This window comes from Xenia sp. Carnegie-2017, unplaced genomic scaffold, assembly GCF_021976095.1.
Source record: "Xenia sp. Carnegie-2017 unplaced genomic scaffold, XeniaSp_v1 HiC_scaffold_14, whole genome shotgun sequence".
Lineage (NCBI taxonomy): Eukaryota > Metazoa > Cnidaria > Anthozoa > Malacalcyonacea > Xeniidae > Xenia > Xenia sp. Carnegie-2017.
Window position 1 is genome coordinate 12,157,431 of NW_025813447.1, and position 27,928 is coordinate 12,185,358.

Here is a 27,928-nt window from a genome sequence, read left to right on the forward strand (position 1 = left end):
AGACATATGCTGCCTTTTCATTGGATAAAAGTCTAGGAAAGGTGCGTTTAACGAACCAATCACATCACACCATACACACTGTGGCATTTCTGTATCCATGGTGATGAGGCAATAGAAAGTTAATATTAAATTTGAAAATGGTGATGTTTCTCAATCATGAATTGAACAATGTTCGGAGAAAGAGAAGAATATGGACGAAACAAGCAAGGTGGGGAGAATTTGGTTGGGAAAAATGATGAAATAAGCTTCTTGCCAAAAACTGCAGATGAATGGCTTGAAAAATTGGGTTTTGGAACATGGCCGATAAAATTAAAGGAAGAGAATAGTCTTAACCTAACACCGGAGGATGTTGGAACTGGTACTCTTGAAGATATCATAAAGGCCTTAGCAGAATACGCGCCTATTGATTTTGATTGCCTTGACGAAGTACTGCAGGAAGTTGAACAGGTAGAGAAGAAAGTACACTTTTATGCTTCAAAGATTTTAAATGTACAGGTATGTAACTTTGTGTATGAACCTTTTATAGTAATTATGTGGTAATGAAGGCATCATAGAACTTTACCTTTCTACCTTCAAATGTATTGTATTTACCAGGATCATGATGGCAAAAGTGGTAAAGAAGGTGAAACAATGTCAGTAACACCAGCATTAGTGTCTAAATTTTGGAACAGTGAGGTGTCAAATGTTCTACAGTCAGGAAAGAAATCCAAAGTTAAGGAAACTTTGAATTGTAAAGCAAAAACAATTGAGAACACTTCCTACTATGGTTTCATTCCAAATAAACTGACTCCTTTACCAGGAAACATAGAATCTTTACAACATTTGAACAAAGTCACAGTGATTCAAAATTTTCAGCAGCCATTTAAAAATGTTTGGAAGAGATTGATATTATCCGAAGCATCTGTTGCTGTCTTTCAAGATGCATTCTGGTGGATTTTTTGCCATCTTTTTGAGCCAAAAGAGCCCAAGGATATGATATTCTCTCGAATTGCACATAGCTTTGTTGCACTGTTTTTTGACATTCCTTTAAAACACAAAGACAAATTCTTTTTCCATTATCCCAATTGTCTTTCCCAAGCTCTATATTCTGGATTTTGTGAAGCTTTTCCAGATTCTTATGAAGTTTTTGGGAAGGACTTTAAAAGCACGTTGATAAACATTATTTATGAATGGATTTCTGGTGTGAGGCCTATTCCTATGTTGTGCGAGAGCTGGCATCTGGATAAACTAGAGCCAGCTGGATTACAAAAAACAGAAGAGCCACGAAAGTCACTTGCTCCCTGTACATTGTCATTTGATATTGAAGCAGTCTTGAATTTGGGAAGAATTTCATCTTCTTTTAGCAAATGTAGATCCCCACCTCCAGTTGTTCATGACAAGAAGTCACACCCAGCTGGGAGGGGACCAGATTTTCAGAGAGTTCAGTTTGATATTCTTGGCAATAGTCCATTGGTTTGGCACTTTTTGTATGTTAAAGGTATTAAAGATGTAAATGTAGATCGGCTAAGGACAGTAGTTGGCCGAACAGAAATAGCTCAGTTACCAGAACCCAGACCGACATACCAAGAAATCGTAACCCAATGCAAGAAAAACTCGCTATTGCTTAGACAGCAGTATAACACAGTTCTTCAGCTGTCTGCTGAGGAAAGTCGCCGAATACAAAAACAGAAGCGTGAGGTGATAGCAAAGATTGACAAGATGCAAAATGAACTTGCAAAAACACACAGTGACTTCAAGATTTTCAGTGAAAAAATTTACAGTTTAGTTTCCCACTCAGATTACACTGCTTGATTCTGCATAAATTATTTTAAAAGAAACTATTTACATTGCATTTTCCATGTCTTACAGTATTTAATATGCCAATTGAAAATCTTGATCTAAACGATAACTTTTACTCTAGCTTTAGTTCAATGGACAACTTATTAATCAAAAATGCCTCTCAATTTATCTTTATATGCTTTGTTATGTTCTTGCTCCTTTCTTTCAAGTTCTTTCAGTTCTTCTCTAACCGTCTTCACAAGACTTTTATCAAGTTCCATGACACGTTGAAAGTCTTCTCTAGCTTCGTTTGGATTCCAACAACCAACATGCGCTTTAGCTCTACGATATATTGCTTTAACGTTTTGAGGATCAATGCTATCTAATACTGTCGTTGTATGTCGTATAACGTCGTAGTAATCTTTTAAAACGAGCTTACATTGAGCATAGTTTAACAGAAACGGAAGTTTTTTTGCATTCAGCTCATTCCATGCATCGTCTTTCGGCTTTTCGCGTAGGCAAAGTTGCTCAAGACAGCCCAACGCTTCACTATATTTCGCAGCGGCGTCCTCGTACCTTTTCTCCATGTATAATCTGTTACCTTCCGCTTTGTATTTCGGTAATATTGCAAGCTTTTCCTTTTCATCCATTTGCCAAGTTTCTTTCTCGTATTCGCCAGATTTTTCATACTTCTCAAGATGAATTTCAAAAATCAAGTCTGGTTTATGTTTCACCAACTCATCTAGATCATCATAGCCTGAAAGCAAAGTAAAGATTGATGTGCAAGCAAATCTTGTATCAAATATTCATTTGTGAAATATTTTTTTTAGATTTCACCTTCAAGTGTCTATTCAGTAAAACCCGAAATGATTGGATCATTCAATATCTTATGAATGTATTTTAAATTACAAGGTTCACAATTGGTGGTTTTCATGTTTGCTTTGTTGGTGGAATAAAAAGAAAAGAATAGCATTAAGTTTTTTGGTTTCCAGCCCACTTGGTAGAAGTGTTTTCCTTTTTGATAATGAAATAACAAAGAAGAATAAAAAATCATTTGTGTCAGACCTGTTCCTTGCTGTTGAAAGGCAGCCATACTACAATGATGTTTGCCATGGTGGTCATGATGACTATGTTCATGGTGATCATGATGACTATGACCATTCTGCTGTTGTGAGTATTCACGTAAACTCTTCGATACAAATGGATAGCTTTCAACCAACTATAATATAACAGATAATGAATAAAAAAACTTCCATCTATAATAGACTAGATTAGATGTTGAAAAATTGGTTGAGTCTCTATATACAGTAGTCTAGTGTCTTTATTGAAGTAATGTGATGTTCGTACAACAGGCTTTAGATACTTAGGTAGTTTGCCTTCTTTATGAATGAACAGTACAATGTTCTATCTGAACATTGTATGCATGCATGAAAGTTTAATAAATTCATGAAAAGATTCCTTAACAATATCCAAAGACGTGACTTAGTAACTTGAAGACATGAAAAGTGCAATAATCATGTTACCTCACTCTTCACAAAAAATTCTGCAATTTCACCAACTTTCATGGAACGCACCAATTCTTCCCATACAACAAGTTTGAACTTCTTACCAATAAGAAGCTCAAAAGGTTTTCCCAATTTCTTACTACAATCTACTTCTTGTTTTTCATTTTTATTAAACAAAGCGTATGTTTTAAAGTGAAATGTTGCCTAAAGTTAACATAAAAATGTTGGAGATATAGTTCAGGTATTAAATGATGGGTAAAAACATTAGGGAAGAACTAGGAATGCAATACATTTTAGGACACAGCACTTTCACCAGCTACATTCCCAATACTTGCTATAAAAAACAAGAGGTCCGTTTTATAACAGAAAGGTTCAACAAAGCTATGTGTCCTGTTTCTTTGATGATTATATTTTTTGTAAATGCAAAAATACTTCCAAAAACAATTGAATCCAGAGTTATCGTGTTTATCACAATAATACTAGTTTAATAGACAGCTTATTTCAGCTAAAACAACCGCAAATATTACAAAAATAATGATTCTCAAAGCAAAGTTATCAATACTTTTCGGAACCTTAGATCCTGGTGTAAACTCTAGTTGTTCACCAGTACCAGGATAGAGAATCTTCTTTGTGATATTTGGATTATAGTCGCTCATTTTCCTAATACTTCAACGTTCTTTTATCACTAAATCTTTCTTTTCATTACTCCGTATATCACTGTCGTTTGCCTTTGTTTCTTTTCGTTGAATACTCATGGATCTATGATGGGATGTGGATGGGATTAACAAGTGGAGCCCACGGACAATCACTTATTCAGCGGTGTATTATTGTATCTGATCATCTGATCCATATCTGATCCATCTGATCACGGAATTTATGTTTCTAAATTATACTTAATAGCCCTTTAAGGCTTTTAAAATGTAAAACTGAGTCCATGTATATGTGTAATGTACTAAGCCCACTCCATTACTCTCAACAACTTCAATCGCGGTTTGCACAATAATCAAGCATACTACATTTAGTAAATAAAACAATAAAACCGGTGGTGAAGTCATAAATTAATTTTGAGCCTGTCATTCAGTACATCAGCGGCTAGCTATAGTGCTGACGTGTTTCCAATATGGCTGAAGAAGAAACACTTGGAATTGTACAGTTAGTCGTAATTTTAGTAGTCACAGTGTTGTTTGGAGGAATCTTGATTGCTTTTGTGTTCTTTTTGGGAAGAAAGGAGAGATATACATCGGAAAATGATAAATCTAGCTCCAATATTAAAGTTGAAGAGCTAAAACCCCCCAAAGAACAATACAATAAAGTTGACATTTCAAAAAGAACTTCCTCGAAAAGCTCTAAGCGGACAAATGCAGTTGTTGACCACCCCAAGCAGTTTTGTGTATTGAAAGGACACACTTCTGATGTTCATCACATCGAGTTTTCATCAAATGGAAAACATTTAGGTTCTACTTCTTCAGGTACACACAAGTGACGGTTTAACACAAATTGAAGGAAGCAATAGCCATTAGCGGATATTTTTAATATATTTTATTTTTTTAGACAGAACAATAAGACTGTGGAGTGTAAAAAGCTTTAATGACAAAGAGCACAAGTTAGTAAAAATTTAAATCTTTGAGGATTTTATGTAAAAAATGGAACGAGTAAAACGATAATCTATTTATTTATGTTCAAAGAAAAATTGACCTTTTACCAATGCATGTTTCAATGGAAAGACATTTAGCAATATGAGTTTGTTAGTCACCAAAGCTTGCTATTTTTAAGGCCCACTCTAAATATACAGTTTGTGGACCTATGAGTTCCTATGACAAAAAGCATCTTTTGGAAATCATCTGCGATGTTTATTTTAGGTACATACGTTGTAATGTTGATGGGGATCATGCCACTAAAATCAACCTTACTCAAGATGCAAGGTAAATTCATCAATAATTTTTTCAAAAAGCTGATAATAGGCACTGTACTTAATAATGTTGACTGAGATTAAATGACCTATTATACCATACACAATGTATTTATTTTTAACTTCTCCAATCCAGCAAATGCTACACATGTACAGTCTGTTTGAATATAGAACCTTTCTTACATAAAATGTATTTAAAATATTTTGTAGAGCGTTTATCTCCGCTCTGTCAAATGGCAATAAAATAAGGGTTTTCAAGGTTCAGAAAAAGACAGATGGTACAGGAAATATTGTGAGTGGTGATTTTGACTTTCCTCAAGAACATAAAGCCGATATAATTAATGTTGGTGTCTCAGCTACTGGGAAATTCATCATGTCCTGTTCAAATGATACAACCATTATTATATGGACCTTAAAAGGTATTGTATTGATAATGGTATGCTTAAACTCAAGGGAAATGGACTGTGTTGGGGAGAATCAAGTGTAGTTTTCATATCAACATTGATTGCTATAACCAACTGCATTTTAATGACACGTGATGGCTGTTGCACATTAGTAAGTTACAGGTTATTGTATTTTAACTATATATAAATATATTGTTTATGAAAATTAGTGATAAGAATGAAACAATAGTTTATATTGCTGTGATATGTTTTATCGTTTGATCTTTTGATCTTGATCAAGGAAAATGTAGCTTTTGACTAAAGCTATTACTTCATTTCACAATGAAAGTGCACTTTTTCATTATTAAGGTGAAGTTTTGAACATAATAAACACGAACCAGGTGAACAACAGTTTTGCTTGTATTTCTCCGTGTGGGCGTTTTGTTTCCTCTGCAGGTAAATTTTTGTATTGACTGATTCAAGGTGTGATTTATTTGTAATGGAATTAAATGTGTTGATAAGGTATAGCTTACTATCAATACACACAGTAAAAACCCACTTTGTTGTCAAACTACAAAATTTAGTGGCTTTTATGCATTTTATATGAAACAATTCAATCAATTGCAGGATTCACATCCGACGTGAGATTGTATGAAATTGAATTTAGTAAAGGCGGAGAATTTATACAAGTATGTATTGTTTGTACATCTTTGCTCAAGGTTATAGGACTTACGTTGCATGTTACAAGTTACATGTTGCAAGTTACATGTTACAAGTTACATGTTACAAGTTACATGTTACGAGTTATAATTTACGATCTTTGAGACAATTGAAAAGTATTGTATTTTCAAATCTTATTTTGTAGATTGATAAACGCGTGTTTACATTTTAGAATTTTGAATTTGTTGTATTTGTGTTCAAGGTATCTCGAGCTATGGATCTTAAAGGACACAGCGCTGGTGTTTATCATTTTAGCTTCTCTGCAGATTGTACAAGGTTTTTGTCTTGTGTATATGTTGATGCGCTCACAGCGTATTCGCTGTTCAGTAATTTGGAGAAAATTTTTAAAGCTAGAGCCTGGAGACTTGAGAACTGAATTGTTGTCGTTTTATTTCCTTAGAATGGCTACAGTATCCAAAGATGGAACGTGGAAAATTTGGAATATTGATGGTCAGTATGTAACGTTCATGTAATGTAGAGATACAAGTTTTACGAGTATTCACTGTTACGGGATCCCGTTGAGTCACCTGAATTTTTCAGGTTCATGAGACAATTGCTTAAATTGTCCAGCAAAGTGCGAAGATCATATCTTCATTCAATTTCAAACACCGCACACTGCATATAACAATCTTTCATATTCACTGTTATATTCGGCAAATTGAGCAATTTCCTTCAAACCAGTGATGCAGATCAAAAGAAAAACAGGATGACCGTTAAATTTTGCCTGACTTTAAAGGATGTGCTTTAAGGGAAATTCATAAATTTTATTGTTTCACGATTTTTAATGATTTTCAAATGATTTCACACGTTCTGTAGTCTTTATGTTATGTTAAAGAAAAACAGTCCTCTGTGTGTCTATAGTCTGTCGTACAATTTATTTAAGTTGCATTATATGACACTGATGGTAAATGCTGCTATGTTTAGTGGAGTACAAGAAAGGTGAAGATCCAGTGTTATTATCAACTGGCTACTTTTCTGGACATCATAACGAAATGTTAATAGCGATCTCTCCTGACGCTTACATCGTTGCTATAAGCATGAGTCGCTCTATCGGAGTGTTTGACACAGTTACGGGAGAGCTTGTGGAGCTATTGGAGAATATACATTCTGGTATGTTATAACGTGAATAAGTTTGGCTTACAGTCGCATGACGTAAACATAAGACAAATGAAGACAAATGCACGAATGTAATCATGTCAATCCATGAAAATTATAAATGTTTATAGCATCAACTGTATTTACTATTTGACGATTGACGGTATATATCATTTGTGCTGTTTTAGATAACATTAGCTCACTTTCGTGGCATCCGTCATCACATTTCTTTGCTTCTGCTGGAGGCACGGATAGACACATTCGCGTGTGGCATAATACCGCTGGCATGAAGGCTCAGATTCGGGATTTAGAAACGCAGTTGAAGAAAGCAAAGACGGAAAGTGTTAAGGTAAATTATGTAGTCCGATTTAACGGATTATGTTGCACGATTATTAAAGAAACCTGGAATGAGTTTATAGCAAGTATCAGGGATTGGCGATTAGGAATAAAATAGCCCAAGAAATTGGCCTGCCAAAACAAAGTTAAGCATCTTTGTAAACTACATGGAAATCATGGCTGAAATATAAATAACAGTCAGTAGTTTCATGTTTGTAGATGTAGATCGTCAAATTTAGTAGAGTCCTGAGAAGGACTGTTGTTGTTGATGTTGACTGACGTTTTAACAACCTTAGCGGTAGTCTTGAATCTGAAGATGACTACCGCTAAGGTTGTCGAAACGTCAGTCAACATCAACAACAACAGTCCTTCTCAGGACTACACTAACCTGGACGATCTACATGTACAAACATTTAACAATACTCCCGGGTTCAAACCATTTACTTTAGTCAGTAGTTTATGAACGAATTACTGCACCTACTGTATATAAAAACACATGATATGAAAGAATGTTTTATGCAGTGCGGTGTTTGAAATTAAATGAAGATATGATCTTCGCACTTTGCTGGACAATTTAAGCAATTGTTCATGAATTTAAGCAATTGTCTCATCCCGTTTAGTCACCTGAATTTTTCAGGTTCATGAGACAATTGCTTAAATTGTCCAGCAAAGTGCGAAGATCATATCTTCATTTAAAACACATCATGATGGGTATTGTTGAGTTAAAGTTGCTCGTAGCACATTTAAACATTGTGCAAGCTTCATGTCTATTTTCGCATTTCCTCCTGTTTCGTTCTGATGGAATTTTCTCATTTTTCTACAGGTGCGTCTTGAACGTAGAATTTTAGAAGCAAGGTAAGAATCAAACTTATGGTGAACTGTATAAATTCGTTGGTAATTGAACGTAATTCGACTTCTGTCAATGCCACCCCCCGTGTGTGGAACATAAAGTGTTTGACGCAGGGGGGGTGGAATTTTTACAGTTGCTGCCTTAAAATGTGATCAGGATAGGTTGCACGAAACATTGGTTTGGGTGGATTAAGGAATTGATATTTTGACGCGTTATAGTACAACGTCTGTTTTGAACATTCGTTGAAATTCTATTGTTTTTTTTTAGAACAACATTGGAGAAAATGTCTTCTTAATTTGGCAAACTGCCCCATATCATACATTAAACTAGGGAAATAAAATTTAAATTATTCAAGAATATGAAGTCAAATTATAATTTTATTCGTAAAGGACGATAGGAATATTTTTCACTCAATACGTGATAATGTAAAGATGTTAAAGAGAACGATGATGGTGCATCTGATCCTAACGTCCTAGACACATAAAAACAACTCTTCTTATGAAAATGGATGTAACTTTGACAGGCTAACTGTAAATAGTTACAAAAATTGTAAAGCAACTTAGTAACGGTAAATAGTTACTTTTTACTAACTGTTACTTGTAACGGTAACTAGTTACTTTTTACTGTAACAACTTGTAACGGTAACTAGTTACCTTTTACTGTAACAACTTGTAACGATAAATAGTTACTTTTTACTGTAACAACTTGTAATGGTAACTAGTTACTTTTTACTGTAACAACTTGTAACGGTAAATAATTACTTTTTACTGTAACAACTTGTAATGGTAACTAGTTACTTTTTACTGTAACAACTTGTAACGGTAAATAGTTACTTTTTACTGTAACAACTTGTAACGATAAATAGTTACTTTTTACTGTAACAACTTGTAACGGTAACTAGTTACTTTTTACTGTAACAACTTGTAACGGTAAATAGTTACTTTTTACTGTAACAACTTGTAATGGTAAATAGTTACTTTTTACTGTAACAACTTGTAACGGTAAATAGTTACTTTTTACTGTAACAACTTGTAATGGTAACCAGTTACTTTTTACTGTAACGACTTGTAACGGTAAATAGTTACTTTTTACTGTAACAACTTGTAATGGTAACTAGTTACTTTTTACTGTAACAACTTGTAACGGTAAATAGTTACTTTTTACTGTAACAACTTGTAATGGTAACTAGTTACTTTTTACTGTAACAACTTGTAATGGTAAATAGTTACTTTTTACTGTAACAACTTGTAATGGTAACTAGTTACTTTTTATTGTAACAACTTGTAACGGTAAATAGTTACTTTTTACTAACAGTAGCTTGCAACGGTAACTGTAACTAGTTCCTTTTCAGATGATGTAACTGTAACTGTAGCTAGTTATGAAAAATAAGTAACTTTCACAGCACTTTGTTCAGCCCATAGAAATGTAACATGTATATGTATATGTTAAAGAAAATGTTTTTCAAAAAATTTCAGTCAATGGGTAATTCACTGGACATGGACACATGATCATTGTGATCGTTGGTGGTTCTTTTTCATCATTTTTGTCTTCAATATTCATTGTTTTATAATTCAAGATGGCTGCCATACGACGGTCTTTTATTTTGTCCAAGTCTTATCTTTCAAGTGCAATAACTGGTCGACTGAATGGTCATATCTATTTTTCATCAAATTCAAATTTTTTTACGGCTTTAAGTTTTCGTTCAAGAAGTTTCACTTCATTGTTCAAATTGGATGCCAAATTAAAGCTGTTGAATTTATCAAGTGCAAGCAACTCACCAAATACATATTCAATTCTTAGATCAAACTACGTACAAAAAGCAAAGAGGTACTGTACAAACCAAGGTAAATATGAGTACCAATGTAATTATGTTGAACTCAATCAACTCAAGATGTATTAACTTGTCATGATGTTCTTAATGAGTGAGACATTTTCACCACCAGAATTGATTCAAACATTTCTTCTTTGAATAGTTCTATTGAAAAAATGTTTTATTTTATGCCCAGTGGTTTTGCTACCTTTTAATTACATCATAATAATATCACATGTTTAATGTTTTAGGTTTTTACGAAGGCCTCAAAGAAAAAGTTCAGCATATTTTGTCAAAGTCTCCTGGTGGAACACAGGAAAAGCTGGATCAACAACTAAATTTACTTAAGCTCTTGAATGATAACTATCTTGGCAATATGTCAATGCCAGAATTTACAGAAGCAGCTCAAAAAGGTTTCTATATTAAAGAGAAATAAAAGAAGTTTCTATAATCAGAGAAACAACAATTGTGGCTGTAACTTGAGAAATGACGACTGTAAGACTTAACAAATGTGATGAAAATTCTCTTTATGTGGAGGCTTTCACGTGGCTTAGGAAAGAGAAAGTAACAATCCTAAATGAGATTGCTGGTGGACTTAATCCTTGCATAACTGAGTCAAAGAATATGAATCATTAACTTAAATATAACTTAATTGTTATGATCATATTTGTTTCAGTGCATGCAGATGTAATTTATGAACTGGCTTTAGTGGTTTACACCTTAAGAGAAAAAGGTAAATTTGTTTTTGAGTCAGCTTCTTGTTTTACATACATTAGAAGAGTATGTGTTGTTGTTACAACAGTCAGAAAGGTGTAATATTTCATGCACCACAATGATCTATATATTTGGTGTATACGCTTATTTTTACATTTTTACTGAATAGGCTGTTAAAGTATATCAAAATATCAATAAATATCTTTTAAATATCATTTTTTTTGTAATAATCAGATATTGCCTTTGGCATGCGCACTGCTATCTTCTAAAGTATTGTGGTTATGGTGATGATTTTAAACTCATTGGAAAGAGCTCAATGGAAGCTTTCAGATGAGCTGGACATCATCGTTGTATCTTCACTACTTTCGGAGATAGCACTGCGCACTGCTATCACGTTTTTTAATACTGCAACTTATTAGCATTTTGATGTTAAACACATGCTTTATTCTGTATCACTATAGTTGGTGAAAAGTCTGATGATTTTTGGGCTCCTTTATTCCGACTGTCTTCACTCAAGGGCAACCAAGATGCAAAGTACACTTATGCACAAATGCTTCGATCTGGTAAGCTAGCTAATCTAACAGTTTTGAACAAAACAATAGTCTCAATGACATTTATCTAACAGTATATATTTATCTTTGACATAACTTTTGTTTTATACATACGCACAAGTCTTGATGTAGATCCATTAAGTATGTACTGGTGTTAATCCAAGTCCACATTGATGTTAATCCAAATCAATCTTAAATGTGATTTTAGGCACTGGTATTGATCCAGATCCATCAGAAGCAATTAGACTATTTCAAGAACTTGCAGATCATAATCATGCTTATGCTCAAGTAAGTTTTTATCAATACTTATATTGATAAACTGCGACACATATAAACTTTGACGAATATTTCCATATCCACAACAACTAATGATAAGTTTTGATTTTAGTTTGCTTTGGCTGGAATGTATTTTCATGGCATTGGTTTGGAGCAGGATTATCACATTGCATTTGATCTCTATGAGGTATATCAAGTGTTTTGTTTTGACTATCATGGATTGACAAAGCAGATATATGATAATATCTTTTTAGCGAAGTTCAAAAAATGGTGCTGACTTGGCTTTCAATATGCTTGGTAAATTTTCCTATATTTTGTTGTCCATGCTCATTGAAATGTAAAGTACTTTTGAAAATCAAATAGAAAAATAATTGAAATGTTCTTGATTATCAAAATGGGATAAATTAAATATCCTTAGAATTTAGAAAACTAAGCTTAATGGTGATTTGTGAAAGCTAATCTGCCTTGTAAAAATTATACTAGATAACCAAAAATAGTATAAATTAATATTGATCATAGCGACATCAAACAGTATGCAAAATACGTGTTGCATGTTCATGGTAAAAGAGTCAGGGTTTAGATTGCATTCAGCATTGATACAAAACACAAATCCTTCATTTCAGGTAATATGTATTTGAATGGTTATGCTGTTGAAAAGAACTACAAACTTGCGATACAATATTTTCTAACGGGAGCTCAAAAAGGTGACGTCATATTGATGAGATCAGATGCTTGTGGAAGGCAGATTTAATTATTAGAAATCTTTAGCCAAAAACAAGACGAGTGCCAGTCCCTTCATTCATTAACAATGACAAATATATAAGAAATTCATCATGGAGTATATATATGAAAATATAGATGTTGACGGAAATTTTTTTGTTCCTGACAAGTGTGCGCATGTTCGACTGATGGTGGCCTTTTATTGATGTAAAATTTATGACATATTTTGCTCTAGTACATTGGATAGTACAAAGGCTGACAGTCGGCATTCCGCCCTTCTTTATTCTACTTTAAATTAATGTATATAGAGGATGGTATGTAATACCCAATTTCATTGTGTAATTTGTCGCTTTTTAGGTGAACCCAATGCAGAGCTATCGCTTGCTCATTGCTACTCACATGGGAAAGGAGTGAGTGAGGATTTGAGTAAGGCATTCGAATATCACATCAGTGCTGCAGAGAAAGGTGTCTAAACGAAGTTTTAATCTCTTTAACTCACTAGTGGCTAAGTAAGATTTAACTCAATCTTTCTACAGGTCACCCAATAGCCTTATACAACGTGGGCACGCAATATTTTGCTGGTAAAGGTGTTGAGATGAACATGGTTAAGGCTGCAGAGTATTTTGAAAAATCTGCCAGTTTTGGATTCGATCTTGCTCAGGTATTATATGATGACTTCCAATCCCTGATTCTAGTTACCTCATTGAAAAATTAGACAAGGTTCCAGCCTGTTTTATATTTACTAGATCAATTTGGGTAACATGTATTACAATGGCATCGGCGTTCAGAAAGATTGGAACAAAGCGAAAGAATGGTACCGACAGGCTGCGCCAACAAACAAAAATGCAGCGGCTTTACTCAAAGAAGTCGAAGAAGACGAGCGCAGGTTGAAAGACGACAAATCCAACGACTAAGGTAAGACGAGAAACATGTATGGTTTGATATATATAAAGTATTTTTAAAGCTCAAAGCGCCCGTGTCACGAAAATCTAGCACAGAGCACGACGCGTGTTTGTTTTGAGTGATTTGAATTTTCCGAGTTAAGTAAATTTGAGCATACAATAATACACATACACTGCTTTGAGAGAAAGAACTGTGACCCTCTTTTATTACCACAGTTGTTTTAATATGGTTTGTAGAATGGTTGGTAGCTGTTATAACTTATTGTTGGTTTCTGCTGACCAAAATTTACTGATTTTTTTTTGTTGTCTTATAATATATTAAAAAGCAGTTAGGGATTCATCTCTGTTGTTGTTTTATACATTTAAAAAGCAGTTTGGAAGTTTTTCATCAAATTTCTCTTTTCCTTTTTCCGTTATCATATCGCAATCAAGGATGTCGAGGCGTCTTAAATCTGTCAATTTTGCTGCCATTAAGTCTAAGTGGGAATCTCTATAGTTCGGACAGCGCCGTAGATAGAGTTCCCTTAACTTTCCGCAGTTTTTCGCCAGTTCTTGGATAGCTACATCCGTAACTTGTTCACAGTCTTCCAGATGTAGCTCGCGTAACTGTGGCGAATTTTTACACAACGTCATCAAACTTTTATCGTCCATTTTAGCGGAAAACACGTGAAGTTTTTCTAAGTGATTGCATTTCTTTGCAATCGAACTCAAACAATAACCTTCAATGTTTTTTGATTGAAAAAAGGTGTCACGTATGCTAAGCTTTCTTAAATTAATTGCGTTCGATGTGATCGCCTCGATTCCTGAATCTGTGATACCAGTATTTATTAAGACAAGTGATTTCATGTACTGCGAATGCTTTCCTATGGCTTGACAACAATCGTTGTTAATGAATGGTTGCTGCTCGAAGTGTAGATCTTCCAGAAAGCCACTACCGTTAGCTATAGACCGTATACCTTTCTCCGTGATCAGTCTACAATCTTTTATGTGCAAACATCGAAGTTGGCTGCAATTTTCAGCAATCGATTGCAAACTTTTGTCCGTTATATTATAGCACAATGCCATGGCTAGTTTGCGCAACATCGGGAAACGTTTGGCAAATCTTTGGATCGTGAAGTCATCCATTAGCAAACAATCATCGTCATAAAAATCAATTAGTTCAAGTTCGCTAACCATTTTGCAATGTTTTATTACTGTGCTCAGCATGTGTTTATTGTTACCATGCGTTGGTAGATGGATAACATGAATACCGTGATTACGTTCAACGAGTATGTCAAATCTGTAATAGAGGAAGTATAGCACGGTTCAGTTGAAGAGTGTTGGAAATTGGCTATTGCAATTAGAACATGGAACATGTGTTAATTGTATTAATGTGGTGATTTATAGATGAAACACATGTAGAGAGCATTGAATTGAAACTTTGCCATATGCTCCGAAGCTAATTTTAAAGTCGTTAGAAAAACAATTAGAGCTCCCTTGTAACGCAATTCTTTGATATCAACCAACCTCCACGCAATTATCAAACAATGTAGCCCGCCCACGCCGGCTGGTGCCAACAATAGCATTAATTAAATATTCTCTTTTTTTGAACCACCAATATGGCGGCCGTGACGTAACATGCACACCAAGAATAGTAATAATTTGTCCAAACTTTCATTATACAACCACTACTACTTACCCCATCGACGTGACTCTTGTTCCTTGGAAATCCACATAACGAAGACGATCACAAATTTTCGACAACTGTATGATACCCGGGTCTCCAACTTTCTCACAGTATCGAAGAGATAATACTTGTAGATTGCGGCAAATTTGACCCACAGTAGACACTCCTTTATCCGTAAGCAAAGTACAGCAATCTAGGTATAGTTCTCGATATTGTTCACCTCTGACTAGAGTCCAGTCTTCTAATATTTTATCTCGAAAGAGGCTCGTCAGTCCACTTTCTTTTCGAAAATCAATTCTTTGCCATAGCTTCCAGTCATTCAGAATTTCTTTCCATTTCTTGCTAACGCGCAAACAATGCAATTTCTCGTATATGTTGAGATAAACGAAAATCTGAAGTAATGTTGTATCTGGTAAATTATCCATCGTTATGTTTATCATTGATATGAAAAAATGTTTTCAAAAACCCGTCTTTCTTCCTCGCAGCTCTTATCCATATGATACTTTTGTTTCAGTAAACTTTTTGTTTTTATAAATGGCACAATTATAGATTATGATGTCATAATTGAAAGAAGGTGTTTCGTCTTGAAGCAGTGATGTCTGCGATGTTGATGGGTCAAACCTCTAGATGAATTACTTAACAATACAAAGAAAAAGCTGGAAGCTTTCTGAATTCATTATGATTAATTCACCATTTATTAAATTATCTACATTTCAATTTCCACTTCCATGCACATACATATGATAGCGATAAGCCACGCTTAAAATGTAAAAAAAACGTTATTTTTATGTGTTGTAACGATATTATGCAGTGTTTGTAACACCATGACTGGCAAGTTCTGCCAGAACATTATCCAAATAGTTAGGATCGGGATAGCCATATCCTGAATTATTTCCATAACCTTCGGTTTTGTGATGTATATCATTCCACACAACACTGTCTTCTTGACCAGTGGTGACCGATGTAGCTACGGTGAATACCAATTGTCTTTCAAATGCTATCTTCAATAATGTCAACACCTGAGTAATACAATTTACGTTTTAAAACTTCTTGTTTGTCAGCGTTTGGGTTAGATGTGAGCGGAATAAGTTTATTCAGTTTATGGTTTTGATATGTAAAGGTTTTTTCGAAGTCGTTTTGTTAAACATGAGCTGTTTTCATATTACGTCATGTAAACTTACTCTCTTCCCCTTTTCGTTGTTAGGAAGGTAACAAGTCCTTGGAAAAGAGTTTGCATGGTAAGGTTGACCAGGATGAGGATGGTTTTGTCCCTGTGAAACAGAAAAAATGACATATTGCAGTCACCACTGGACTAAAATTCATATAGCAGGCGGGAAGCATAAAAGCTTTGCCATTTTATGTTGAAATGAAATCGTGAAAGTCTACCTGTGTACCGGAAGTAAAATTATACACGATTACAATAGAGCCACAGTTGGGATAACCCGGAATAGCCTTGTTATTGACAGTGACATTCATAGTTCCTCCTGCAGGTTGATTTCCTTTCATTACACCATATATGGTGTTGCATGTCGGACAACGTAGACAGCCATGCTTTATAAAAAGTAAAATATGATAAATTACTAACGTAAAATACAACATGAAGTCCTCCAATAGAATGCATTCTTTAATATGTCGTATAACGTTGTTGTGCTCTACTTCTTAATAAATTCTTAATTCACCTGTGCTATTCCACTATCGTTGAGTCTCTGTAAGCAAGCCATGTGGAATTGATGTTTACACTTAAGGAGCTCTAATGGTGCATGTGCTTCTTTCCCTTCTGTTGTATTACATAAACTTTCCAAGCATATTGCACATTCCTGTAATGAAAAGACAAAATTACGTAATTAGTCAGTCTTTCATACTCCACTAAGTGTCATCATTAGGAGCAACGATGGAACATTTGGAACATGTTGATATTTCATATGTTTGAGTTTTAACATGGTCCAGTCTGTTCTCGTCGTCAGATGTTTTTGCTTTCTTCTTACTTCATCGTGTATGAAATCGTTTTCTGCAAATCTGGCAAAGTTTGCAAGTGGGCCACTCAGAAATTCTGTCAAGAAAATAAAAGAAACTAGTAAGTAGCATTTCATCTCACTAGCTTTCTTTTTGGCTTGTAATATCTTAATTACTTACGAGTTTGTTTTGTTCTTGCTTTAAGGAATTGTTTCTTCTCAACTGGCTTGTTGATATCACGAAGTGATTGATGCAAAGAATGTCCAGATTGAACTTTATTCGGCAAAACTGACGTTGCTTTCATTTCCCCAGAGTTTGTATTCGAATAAGGTGTTCTTCTCTTTCGGTTTGATAGAGTAATGCTTGATTCACTCAACTGCGTTGAAATGGGTGTTAGCAGGCTTGAAGAGCTTGCTTGAGTATCGGAGTTAACGCAAGGATCAGGATATTTTTCCGTGGTTGTTTCACGACAAACCTCTCGTTGAAATTTTGTGTGTTTGTTCAATTGTTGGTAACTGGAGAAGTCTAAAATATTCGGGATTTTTATTGGGGATTTTTGCAAGTCAACTTTTGAGTTTTTTTTCTTATAGGCATCTTCTATGTAATTTGACGTTTCCACATCGTATCTTTGCCATCGATAATCTGCACACCATTTCCAGTAAACACCATTTGCAAAAGAGGTTGAGCTTGGATATTGTTGACGTCGAACCAGTTTATCCTCATCTATGAATTATATATATTGTGTAATAAAGATATGGACTAACTCCAAGTAACATCTCTAACGTAAGTTATTAATATTAGTTATATAGCAAGATAGATGATTCTGTTAATATTTCATCATTTTTTTCAAAGTAATTGTCTAACCAATTGGTTATTTTCATGCCTTCTTTCACATTTTTTAAGAAACTTCTACACTTTTACATGATGTGGAAAACATATCAATGCTTTTGCCAAAATCACTGCCAAGAAACCTAGATGTCTGGGCAAAAGTGACAAAAAATAGCCAGAGGCAGAACCAAGTCTGCTCATAAATATCATTAATATTTGTAATGAATGTCTAAAGAGTATTTTTGGACCAAAATATGTCATCTGTTGAAAATAGCAATACCAACTAACTAAAAAGCTAAGAACGACATTAGCAAGTTAGCATAAATCATTTTCAGGGAAAATTTATGCAAACTACGTAAAATCAGAAGCCTGTTCACATGACCTAGAGTGACCTCTTTCCCAGGTCTCTTCCTCGTTCTCTTCCTAGAATTAGCTTTATTTGGAAGGATGAATTGAAAGTGAAACTGGTGATAACAGTACTTTGATAATGGTGTAAAATAAAAGTTACTTAAATTTCTTTAATTTTTTCCTACTTACTCGTCAAAGGATTCACTTGTTTCATTTTGGAGAAATGTATTTCCCAACCTATCAACTCTATTTCGTCCTGAAGGAAAACCTTTCCATGCGAAGCACAACGTTGAAATTCATTTTCGATATGTTTGCAAACTTTTGGCGGATAAGGAACCCATACGCGGCTCGAGTATTTCCATTCCCAAACTACTATGCCACTGGTAGCGCTCATTCTGTTTTCATAGGCGTTCGTTCCTGTTGATCGGTCAAGTCCATGTTCTTCTTTACGTACCTGTCCTGCCATGTTCTATCTTAACGATGTCTTTTTACTAGTCAATGAAACATTGTATCAAACTTTGACTTAGGAACAAACTTCATGGCGAGCAACATTGTAAATGCTAGCAGATCACATTCTCCTTGGAATTGACCCTTAAAACGTATTGTTAGATTGTGTAGTTTCTTTTGCGCAACAATGTCCCAGTGTGTTAAGAATTATAATTGACCCAGCGGTTTTACTTTGCATTGAACCCATTGAACCTGATCCATTTAATCAATCCTATATCCAGTATACTTAAATCTAGAATTGTGCATTTTTCATTCGTTCTTTCTGGAAAGTTGAAAATATCAAACCGGTTAACATAAGGTGCAGTTTGATCACCATTTTCAATATTGATTATTTAATAAAATTTTCTAAATTTGCGCAAGCAAAAATTAGGATTCGTTAAATCATCTAATAAGAATCAACGAACCAATCACCGTGAAGTATAATCTCGATTAGTCTGAATTTGTGACTATTTTATCAATTTACCCGAAAGGCTTTGCGTCTTGTTTAATTCTATTCACTTTGATTGTCACTTTAGCAACGCTGTATGTAGAATTTCTGTCGATATCTTGGGGAAATGGTCAAGATTTTTCTATTGAATTTTATTTAGCTTTATGTAATTTGTGTCAAGCAATTATCAATCGCTTCATTGTTTGCAAAGTTATGGCAAACAGAAAACATCAACAAGTAAACGAAAGCTCTTCCATGTTGTTTCTACAACAGGAACATGCAAAAACATTGGAAGGATTATATAAAGAAATTAGCAAACTTCAGAAAAAATGCGGAGGTTTGACGTTGCTCGATAAGATTGCTAAACTTCTTGGGTTTTTTTATGCTTTCATGACTTACGTTGAGTTTTTGTCTTGCAGAATTGACTTTTAAACTGGCAATGAATGCAACGTTGATTAATCCAAATCAAGGTATTAAATTACCTATAATGACAGTTATAACGAAATTTATGTTATTGAAATTATGCTACATCATGCTGTAGAAATATATTCTGTTTTTCCTTTTTTAGAGACGTATCGAAATGAAAGTTTGAAGATGGAGAAGAAATTGGAAAATAAATCGCAGGAAGTTAATGAATTAAAAAAACAGCTGGATAACAAATTGAAACAAAATGAACTTTTGCAGACAAGTTTGAACAAGGTTAAAGAGAATTATGAAGAATCAATGCGAATAAAAGACAATAAAATTGCCAGTCTTACTTCAGAACTTGATGCAAAGGCAGGCAATATTGTTTATCTCACAAAACAATTACACAGCTTAAATAGATCAGAGTTTACAGAGATATCTGGTGACAATCCATCAATTTCTCCAACCCCTCCAAATGAAAGGGCTTTCATCCCAAATCGTAAACGGTACATTCGCAAAATGGTGTCATCGAAGAGTTGTGTTGATGCTGAGTCATTAAGCAGAGTTAATCCCACTGCACACAAAATGCTTTTAAATGTAAAGACTACAAATGGTAATGAAAACTTCACTACTCAAGCACGTAGAGTGACACATCCTGCCAAGGGATCAAAGCAAGAGCAGCTATCCAACGAACCTAAAACTATCCCTAGTGATTATTCAGATTTCTTGACAGCAGGCATAAAGCCAGAACCAAAACTTTTTTACAAGCCAGTCTCTGATCCCTTGCCGCCAATTGCAACTGAAATTAAAGACAGCAAGATGCAGATGCCATTTAAAGTTCCACAAACATTGCGGACGCAAGCCACCAGCATAGTTGATGAAATTATTATATCCCCTCTTAATTCTCCAGAAAAAAATTGGCAGCAAGGGTCAAATACATATGATCCAGTTTCCTAAGGCACATGTTTGTAGGCTAGAGATTTGTTGTACTAAAGATTGATACTTACATTGTGATATATTGTTTAAAATTTGTGTAAAGTTGTATTGAAAATGTGTGATATTGTACATACTTGGCAGAAGAATACATAAAAAAATATGAAATGTGCATCAATTTTTATTTCCTATTGTTCAATTTTTATTTCCTATTGCATAAGCAGGCTACCAGGTTTGGGGAAGGACTGAGTGTGTAATGTTTTTAAATTTTAGTCTCAAAAGAGTGTTGTGTTTTTTTGTCTCAGCTTTGTTGTCTTATAACACCAATTAATCAGATTGTGTGTGCCCTGTGTTGTGCTATGTGTTATATGTACCTGATTGTTCCTTATGGTTCCCTGCTTCTGCCATTGATGAAAGCATAGTTACCATAGCAACAAAAGTTAAAATGGCGCTTTGATGTTAAAAAAAGTACAAAAGGATGTTTCGGCTGTTTTCAATTGTATTTACTCGTGAACTTTTCTTCTAAATGATATAAGTTTGAAGTAAAATACAGTGAAGCTATTTTTAAGTTTTTGTCATGGATGACGTACGCATTGAATGGCTAAGGAACGAAGTTTACTTGGCGCTGGAAATAGCTGATTGGGAAGTATTTGAAGAGTTGCTTAGCAGAGATGAAGGCGCGAACGAAAGCTTGATACAGAAATACCTGAACGACACTCCTGCTGAAGGAACAGCATTAATTTTTCATTCGGAAATTGTCGAAGAGGAAGAAGAGATTGAAGTTGAAATAGGTCAGTTCCCATTTTCTATAAAACACAAAATAAAACATATTTTGTATCAAAAACCATCATGAATTTGTCGTCTTGTGTTATTTGTTATGCTATGTAAATTTATATTAAATTTCCATGTAAAATGACAGTTTGGAGACTTGGTCCTCACTCGTAACAGGAGCATTGGCATAAGCGTCCTTACCTCAGGTGCAACGAACTGCAATAAGCACAAGTGTAAGAAGAACTGAGAGTTTTATTATGTATTTTAGAGCCTGAAATTCCAATAATACCGGAGGGTGATGATTTGTTTGATGGTGAAAATAACTCTGTGAGTGAAACTAAGGATGGCATCCCCAACTCTAGCATACAACCACCCGAAGTCCCAACCAAATCAAAAGATGCTAGTGAAGGGGACATTAACCCTGAAACTGGAGAAATGGTGCAAGATGAAAAGCATGTTGCTGAAGAGGAGGATCACAAACAAGAATTAATTTTAAGCCTGCCACTGTAAGTTTTCAGAAGCATGCAATCTGTAGTTTTCAATTGTCAAAAACGACTACCATAATTTATAGTGATTTTCTGGGTTTTTGAAGCAACTATTCTAAACATAACATTTAACTTCTCATCAACATTGTGTTTGATTTATATCGTGCTGTGAAAGATATATGATTTCTTCCTACTCACTATTTTACATTATCTTATTTCACATTTATTATAATTTAATTTTTAGAAAACTGTGATCAATAAAGTTTATCGAACAGTGCTGCTGATGAGCTGTCAGGCTATACCATTGGTTATGGATGAAACAAATGCTGTATACTTTCATCGTACAACTGCTGGACCTGTTCCTTTACCATCCTCACTTGAAGAGGCAAATGAAATGATGCCAAATCTTTTTGAATTTGGATCTTTGAATGAAAATGCAACGTTGCTTATGTTAGATCAAGTACTACAAAATGTGTTTCTACCTGCACTAAGTTACAGTGGAACCAGGTATGAGACAGGGACAAATGGGGACTCTACTGGTGAAACAACCCCTCAAAAGGGGACTTCTATGACTGATCCAGCAACTTCTGGTGGCAGGGTTGTCATTCGTGATGAATTTATGATAAACTTGCAAAAATTTGCTAATCACATTGGTCGAACTATGCAGCAGCTTGCTGGAGACATTCATCTTAAAATGCCTGAACTACCATTATGTGACGATATTGTGTTGTTATCGCGTAATCAGGAATTACTGCCTCGTTTAGAGGATACTCTTCATGATTGGCAGATCACAATGGCTTCAGCTTTGGAGCAACAGTTGAACCATACACCTCAAGGTAACGGTACATTGGCTGAGATGGACTTCTGGCGAGAACGAAATGCAACCCTTAGCGCTCTTGTTGAACAATTGAAACGACCGCAGGTCGTCAAAGTTATGGCAATCCTTGCGCAAACGAGTTCTGACAGCCTAGCAACATTTGAATACCACAAAAATGAATTGACTAAGTATTATGTTGAAGCGAAAGATAATGTCCGTTTCTTAATGACGCTGGAGAGACACTTCAAGAATCTTGCTCATGGGGCAAGTTTTAAGGTGATTTTGGAAACAATACCTTCATTGATGAACGCATTAAGAATGGTGTGGATTATCTCAAGACATTATAATCGTGATGAAAGGATGGTACCACTTATGGAAAGAATCGCTTGGGAACTCGCTGAGAGAGTTGCGAAAGTTGTCAATATTCGAACTATATTCAAGTAATTTTCCTCAAAATACATACACCATATTTCTAAATGTTTCGTATTTTTCCAGAAAATGTATGCACAATTTATCGGAAGAATACCTAAAACGATATCTTACTTATCTTACTTATCTTATCTTAATTAATACCTTAATTAGCTGGAAAAAAAATAGTTTGGTGTTGTTTACAACATTAACTAAGAATAATAATAGTAGTTAATAAATAATATTAATAATAATATTTCTTATTCTTTTATAACAATTTCAATTGTGTTTTTTTATTGCTAGGGATTCTCCTGCCTCTATCAAAGCAAAAACATCTGACGCCAAACGTACTTTAATTCTGTGGAAAGAGACCTACTTTGAAACCCGCGCCAAGATTGAAGCTTCTGGCCGCGATGCACGTTGGGAATTCGACAGAAAACGTCTCTTTGAACGAACAGACTACATGGCGACAATATGTGAAGACGTACATGAAGTAGCCCAGGTGCGTACACCGATCCGTGCTGTTCGTCTAGACTTCTATTGTTTCTATGGAAGTTAGCTGTTGCACTAATTTGAAACTTGCCATATAATAAGTTTAGGTACAGTTTGTCGTTTCTTTGAAGCAATCGTGTTCGAATCAAATAACCATTTTTATCTGTCATATCATTGCTTCTTCTGTAAAGCAATTTGTTTCTTCAACATTTTCACGACAGGTGTTGGAAGAATTTTACAACATATTTGGTCCTGAACTAAAGGCTGTCACAGGAGATCCAAAGAGAATCGAAGACGTTGTGAAGCGGGTGGATGGCTTGGTAAAACCTTTGGAAAATGTAAGATATCAGAAATTTGTGCAGTTTGTATAGTTGAATGTTGATTGGTTGTAAGGAAATCAAGAAAAACAAGATAAAAGAGCTGTTCGTAGTGAACGATGGTGTAAAGTTATTATCAATAGAGTTTTGCTCGATGTAATTAGGGTGTTCAATATAGAAAATAGTTTTAATAATCATATAACTTGTTTCGTATGTTTGTTGTGGAACAAATCTCATATGAAAGGATTGACCCTCTCTACCTCCTCATGAAATTTGTAGATGAGGGGAATGAGTAACAGGACTCCAGAATGAATATTAATGTGAATGTGTAGAAAGCATAGAATTTTCAGTTTTTGCTTTCTCTCTCTCTTGATGTCTTAAACAATACGGAACAAAAGGTTTCCATGCACATATGTATGGTTTATATTTTCTTTTCAGGTTAGTTTTGATCCGTTTAGTCTCCGTCACTCATTAAACTGGCGAAATGTCATGGAAAGGTTTCGTCGCGAAGTTGGAGCAATCGAAAACGAAGCAAAGCACTTCATCGACGATTCGTTTCAAACCCTGCGGTCTGCTGAGGGTGCTTTTGATATGTTGCAGAATTTCAAGCATATTCGGTCACGTGACGCGATTAATTCACAAATGATGAGAAAGTTCAACGATATATTACTGCAGTATGGAAAGGAGGTAGGACTGTACATTTTCTCGATAAAAGGAATGGCTATTTATTAGTTAGCCATAATAAATAAAACATTAATAATGCACTTAACACAACATTATAGAAAAGGGATGACCATTCGTTATCTTACCCTTAATCACTACAGTAATCCCCAATATCAATGTGATTATCATAGCATAAAGAAGCATTCATTACATTGTAAAAACTAACACCTTTCATTGCGTCACCTTATAACAACCACCAATTATTACATCACCATAATAACAACCACCATTTATTACATCACCATATTAACCAACATCATAAAGGAAACATAACCTTTCCCTGTCTCATCATGTTAACTACGACATTACTTTGCTATAAAGGAGATATGGTTATGCATCATAATGTCAGAACAGAAAAAAGATTCGCAGTGACTTCATTAATGATGAAATAAAAACGCAGACAAAAGCATTCTTCATTATTTTTTCATTCAACAACACCAGTAGTGTGATACGTCTATTGTGTGTATAAATATTTAACTTTAACTGTAGGTGGATGCCGCTTACGCACTTTTTAAAGCGGGTCACATTTCACCTCCAGTGTACAAGAATCAACCTCCTGTGGCTGGTGCTATTGGTTGGGAAAGATCTTTATTCTATCGTATCAAACACACGATCTTGAGATTTCAGGAAATCGAAGAAATGTTGAACAGTGAAAATGGAAAAATGGTAACTAATTCTAAATTATTAAGATAGATGAGGGTCTGAATTTTTTATCGTCATGAAGTGCTCTTTTGCTTAGATCAGCGGGAAATACCTCTCAATTGCGTGGGTAACACGCAGTCAAAGCTTAAGCATATTTTTTTGTGTAGATCAGCAAGAAATACCTCTCAGTTGCGTGGGTAACACGCAGTCAAAACTTAAGCATATTTTTGTGTAGATCAGCATTTGTGTAGATCAGCAAGAAATACCTCTCAGTTGCGTGGGTAACACGCAGTCAAAACTTAAGCATATTTTTTTGTGTAGATCAGCAAGAAATACCTCTCAGTTGCGTGGGTAACACGCAGTGAAACCTTAAGCATATTTTTTTGTGTAGATCAGCAAGAAATACCTCTCAGTTGCCTGGGTAACACGCAGTCAAAACTTAAGCATATTTTTCTGTGTAGATCAGCAAGAAATACCTCTCAGTTGGCAGGCTTATGAAGCAGTACGAAGATAAGAAATTTGAAATGTGGCGAGAACATGTGGAAAGCCATCTTTTGTCTTATCTCAAACGAAATCTTTTAACCCGACCTGTATGCATCTCTGCGACGACGAGATCCGTGAAGGATGATTCTCCAGCAGAAAATGATATAAAATCGCCTGTATACAGTAAGTGTGACAACTGTCGAGTATGGAATGGTTTTACTTTGAATTCAACTTTAGGAAATTAGCTATTACTATATTCTCGTGATATAGAAGTAAATTATAGCATGACACGACCATACTACACATGTAACTATAAATGTTTAGTGTGTACATACAATGAACATCAACCAATGTTGATTGTTGTAGTGTGTTTAGAATTGGGAATGGGAAAACTTTCTTTACAACAGTGCGTGAAATGTATTTTTGACTTCAGGAAAACAAAAAAATATTTGTATAGTTAAAAGAAAATTATCTTTTTGTAGGCTCTAATTTAAATGTTCAGTATGTTGTCGATTTTTCACCGAAATTATACGAGATCATAACAGAAACAAAGTACATGGAGCAGTTAGGCTTCCACGTCCCTGAACTGGCCAGAAACGTTTCTTTACAGGTAATGCATCCACTCGTATAAAGTGTATAGGAATAAATAGGAAAATATTCAACATTGTTACTTCATCATGACATCATATGTTGTGTAATTTTGTAAATTTAGTATAGTACTTGTTTTCGATGTGTTAATGATTTGTCCAAGTACATATTTTCTTCCACTTGATGGTTAGTTTTGGCGATGATTTTATTATAATGGCAAAAAAACATGTTACGACGCTACGTCATAGTTACCAAGTTACCAATACTTATAGTTTATTTATTTTTACAGGAAGAAAAATTCATCAAACATGTTGATGGTTTAAAACAGATGTTGGCGCAATATCATGCTCTTTTGTCAAATTTGAATCTTCCCGAGGTGAGGTTGCTTTGAAATAAAAAGTTGTTTATAAAGTTGAGAAAAAGTTGCTGAATTTCAGAGCAATTTATGTCTTTTTTTTAATTATATTGCTTATATGGTGAAATATGCGTTAACAAAAACTGAACATAGACATGGGAAACTAAAATTTGAACTCGATGAGATAATTAGTTTCAATCTAGTTCCCAACAACAAAAACATATAATATTACTGCGATAGAGCAAACGTAGCATTGCTAGTTTAATTTTGCTGTTTTAGGATATCGACATGTTTGTTAGAAATCTTTCAATCGTGTATGCAGTTTGTTGCATTTGTAAGGAATTGTTCCATTACCATTTCTATCTAAACAATTGCCGTAAATCATTTGTTATTTGTCATGCTAAATCGTGATTTTCAGTTTTGCATTAATTTTTTCACATTTTTCTTCAGACTCAGTTACTTGATGATCATATCAAACAGTTGAAACGTGTTTTGAAACCAGGCCATAAGAGACTAAATTGGAACTCACTGGGTATCGGGGATTATATCACACGTTGTAATCAGGTATTATAATTATCATTTACGTTCTGCTTACTAGTACATCCATCCTTGAGGATGCCCATGTCATGGAGGATACATATCTGTTCCCATAAGAACTAATGTATCCTCATCGACACATTTTTGTTTTTTTTTGGATCTAATATAAGTTTGACAAATGTAATATTTTTGACACTTGAATTTTTCAAGAATGGCTTTTGCACTTTTAGGCGTTGAGCAAATTTGAATCATTAGTGAACCAAGTTCAGAAGAATGCAAAAGATGTCACTAGTCGCTTGAATCTACTCGAACGAACCGTTTTTTTCCGACGTTATCCATCAAAGTTGACTTCCTCGTTACCAGGCCACAAGGTTTGACACTATTTAATTAAGTCATGTAACAACCTGACTCTCTTAAAATATTCAACAAAATATTCGACGGTGTAGCTTCAATTTGTAAGTTGTCTTTAAAAATTCCTTGTACATGATTCGGCGGGCAGATTATATTTTTTGCAACCTGTAAAATAAACACTTTTTTGCACATTTAATGTTTACTTAAGGAAATTCTTTCAAGATCTTTTTATTTCTTGTCGACCTTTAGTTACTATGAGAAATATTGAAGTTGATCTCAATGTTTTTAGAATGTATACATTACGTATGTATTATCTCATTAGTCAATAGCAATTGCTATAATTTTTCATGCATGCAGTTTTAT

The 27,928-nt window shown here is 34.6% G+C and overlaps 9 protein-coding genes and 1 long non-coding RNA gene across 10 annotated transcripts in view; 7 read left to right on the plus strand and 3 right to left on the minus strand.

Annotated features, from left to right (window-relative positions):
- Window positions 1-20: 20 nt before the first annotated feature.
- On the plus strand, window positions 21-1,953 carry LOC124433771 (protein FAM227B-like). The gene is made up of 2 exons (XM_046983552.1): window positions 21-495; window positions 595-1,953. Exons 1-2 carry the CDS (start codon window positions 169-171, stop codon window positions 1,789-1,791), a joined length of 1,524 nt encoding a protein of 507 aa, XP_046839508.1. The 5' UTR covers window positions 21-168; the 3' UTR covers window positions 1,792-1,953.
- LOC124433773 (AH receptor-interacting protein-like) lies at window positions 1,739-4,025 on the minus strand. The gene is made up of 4 exons (XM_046983554.1): window positions 3,836-4,025; window positions 3,282-3,467; window positions 2,824-2,977; window positions 1,739-2,515 (listed from the first exon to the last, which is right to left on the minus strand). The coding sequence occupies exons 1-4, from the start codon at window positions 3,917-3,919 to the stop codon at window positions 1,923-1,925; spliced, it is 1,017 nt and encodes a 338-aa protein (XP_046839510.1). The 5' UTR covers window positions 3,920-4,025; the 3' UTR covers window positions 1,739-1,922.
- A 346-nt stretch (window positions 4,026-4,371) lies between these two features.
- LOC124433772 (transducin beta-like protein 2) lies at window positions 4,372-8,913 on the plus strand. Its single transcript, XM_046983553.1, has 12 exons — window positions 4,372-4,732; window positions 4,815-4,866; window positions 5,123-5,185; window positions 5,383-5,591; window positions 5,925-6,011; window positions 6,183-6,244; window positions 6,478-6,551; window positions 6,676-6,725; window positions 7,200-7,385; window positions 7,559-7,719; window positions 8,530-8,561; window positions 8,824-8,913. Exons 1-12 carry the CDS (start codon window positions 4,384-4,386, stop codon window positions 8,849-8,851), a joined length of 1,353 nt encoding a protein of 450 aa, XP_046839509.1. The 5' UTR covers window positions 4,372-4,383; the 3' UTR covers window positions 8,852-8,913.
- Window positions 8,914-10,132: 1,219 nt separating this feature from the next.
- LOC124435289 (sel1-repeat-containing protein YbeQ-like) lies at window positions 10,133-16,882 on the plus strand. Its single transcript, XM_046985226.1, has 12 exons — window positions 10,133-10,400; window positions 10,618-10,779; window positions 11,043-11,099; window positions 11,542-11,643; window positions 11,840-11,919; window positions 12,020-12,094; window positions 12,162-12,204; window positions 12,531-12,611; window positions 12,985-13,092; window positions 13,164-13,288; window positions 13,374-13,542; window positions 16,400-16,882. The coding sequence occupies exons 1-11, from the start codon at window positions 10,133-10,135 to the stop codon at window positions 13,539-13,541; spliced, it is 1,269 nt and encodes a 422-aa protein (XP_046841182.1). The 3' UTR covers window position 13,542; window positions 16,400-16,882.
- On the minus strand, window positions 13,884-14,893 carry LOC124435290 (F-box/LRR-repeat protein 2-like). Its single transcript, XM_046985227.1, has one exon. The coding sequence runs from the start codon at window positions 14,733-14,735 to the stop codon at window positions 13,884-13,886; it is 852 nt and encodes a 283-aa protein (XP_046841183.1). The 5' UTR covers window positions 14,736-14,893.
- LOC124434627 (E3 ubiquitin-protein ligase DTX1-like) lies at window positions 15,860-19,014 on the minus strand. The gene is made up of 7 exons (XM_046984514.1): window positions 18,514-19,014; window positions 17,329-17,871; window positions 17,181-17,245; window positions 16,875-17,012; window positions 16,582-16,746; window positions 16,377-16,466; window positions 15,860-16,214 (listed from the first exon to the last, which is right to left on the minus strand). Exons 1-7 carry the CDS (start codon window positions 18,788-18,790, stop codon window positions 15,999-16,001), a joined length of 1,494 nt encoding a protein of 497 aa, XP_046840470.1. The 5' UTR covers window positions 18,791-19,014; the 3' UTR covers window positions 15,860-15,998.
- LOC124434628 lies at window positions 17,865-18,229 on the plus strand. The gene is made up of 2 exons (XR_006944847.1): window positions 17,865-17,931; window positions 18,052-18,229. It is a non-coding gene; the product is annotated as an uncharacterized LOC124434628 (long non-coding RNA).
- A 320-nt stretch (window positions 19,015-19,334) lies between the features above and the next one.
- On the plus strand, window positions 19,335-20,774 carry LOC124434296 (coiled-coil domain-containing protein 92-like). Its single transcript, XM_046984185.1, has 3 exons — window positions 19,335-19,595; window positions 19,678-19,728; window positions 19,827-20,774. The coding sequence occupies exons 1-3, from the start codon at window positions 19,472-19,474 to the stop codon at window positions 20,618-20,620; spliced, it is 969 nt and encodes a 322-aa protein (XP_046840141.1). The 5' UTR covers window positions 19,335-19,471; the 3' UTR covers window positions 20,621-20,774.
- Window positions 20,775-21,041: 267 nt separating this feature from the next.
- On the plus strand, window positions 21,042-22,382 carry LOC124434028. The gene is made up of 3 exons (XM_046983884.1): window positions 21,042-21,387; window positions 21,636-21,873; window positions 22,097-22,382. The coding sequence occupies exons 1-3, from the start codon at window positions 21,174-21,176 to the stop codon at window positions 22,104-22,106; spliced, it is 462 nt and encodes a 153-aa protein (XP_046839840.1). The 5' UTR covers window positions 21,042-21,173; the 3' UTR covers window positions 22,107-22,382.
- Window positions 22,136-27,928, plus strand: part of LOC124434027 (dynein axonemal heavy chain 10-like) — a 34,007-nt gene continuing 28,214 nt past the window's right edge. Inside the window, 10 exon segments of the mRNA XM_046983883.1 lie at window positions 22,136-23,109; window positions 23,381-23,579; window positions 23,791-23,907; window positions 24,325-24,573; window positions 25,099-25,275; window positions 25,713-25,917; window positions 26,217-26,344; window positions 26,612-26,698; window positions 27,128-27,241; window positions 27,445-27,585. Coding sequence (XP_046839839.1) covers window positions 22,136-23,109; window positions 23,381-23,579; window positions 23,791-23,907; window positions 24,325-24,573; window positions 25,099-25,275; window positions 25,713-25,917; window positions 26,217-26,344; window positions 26,612-26,698; window positions 27,128-27,241; window positions 27,445-27,585 — 2,391 coding nt within the window.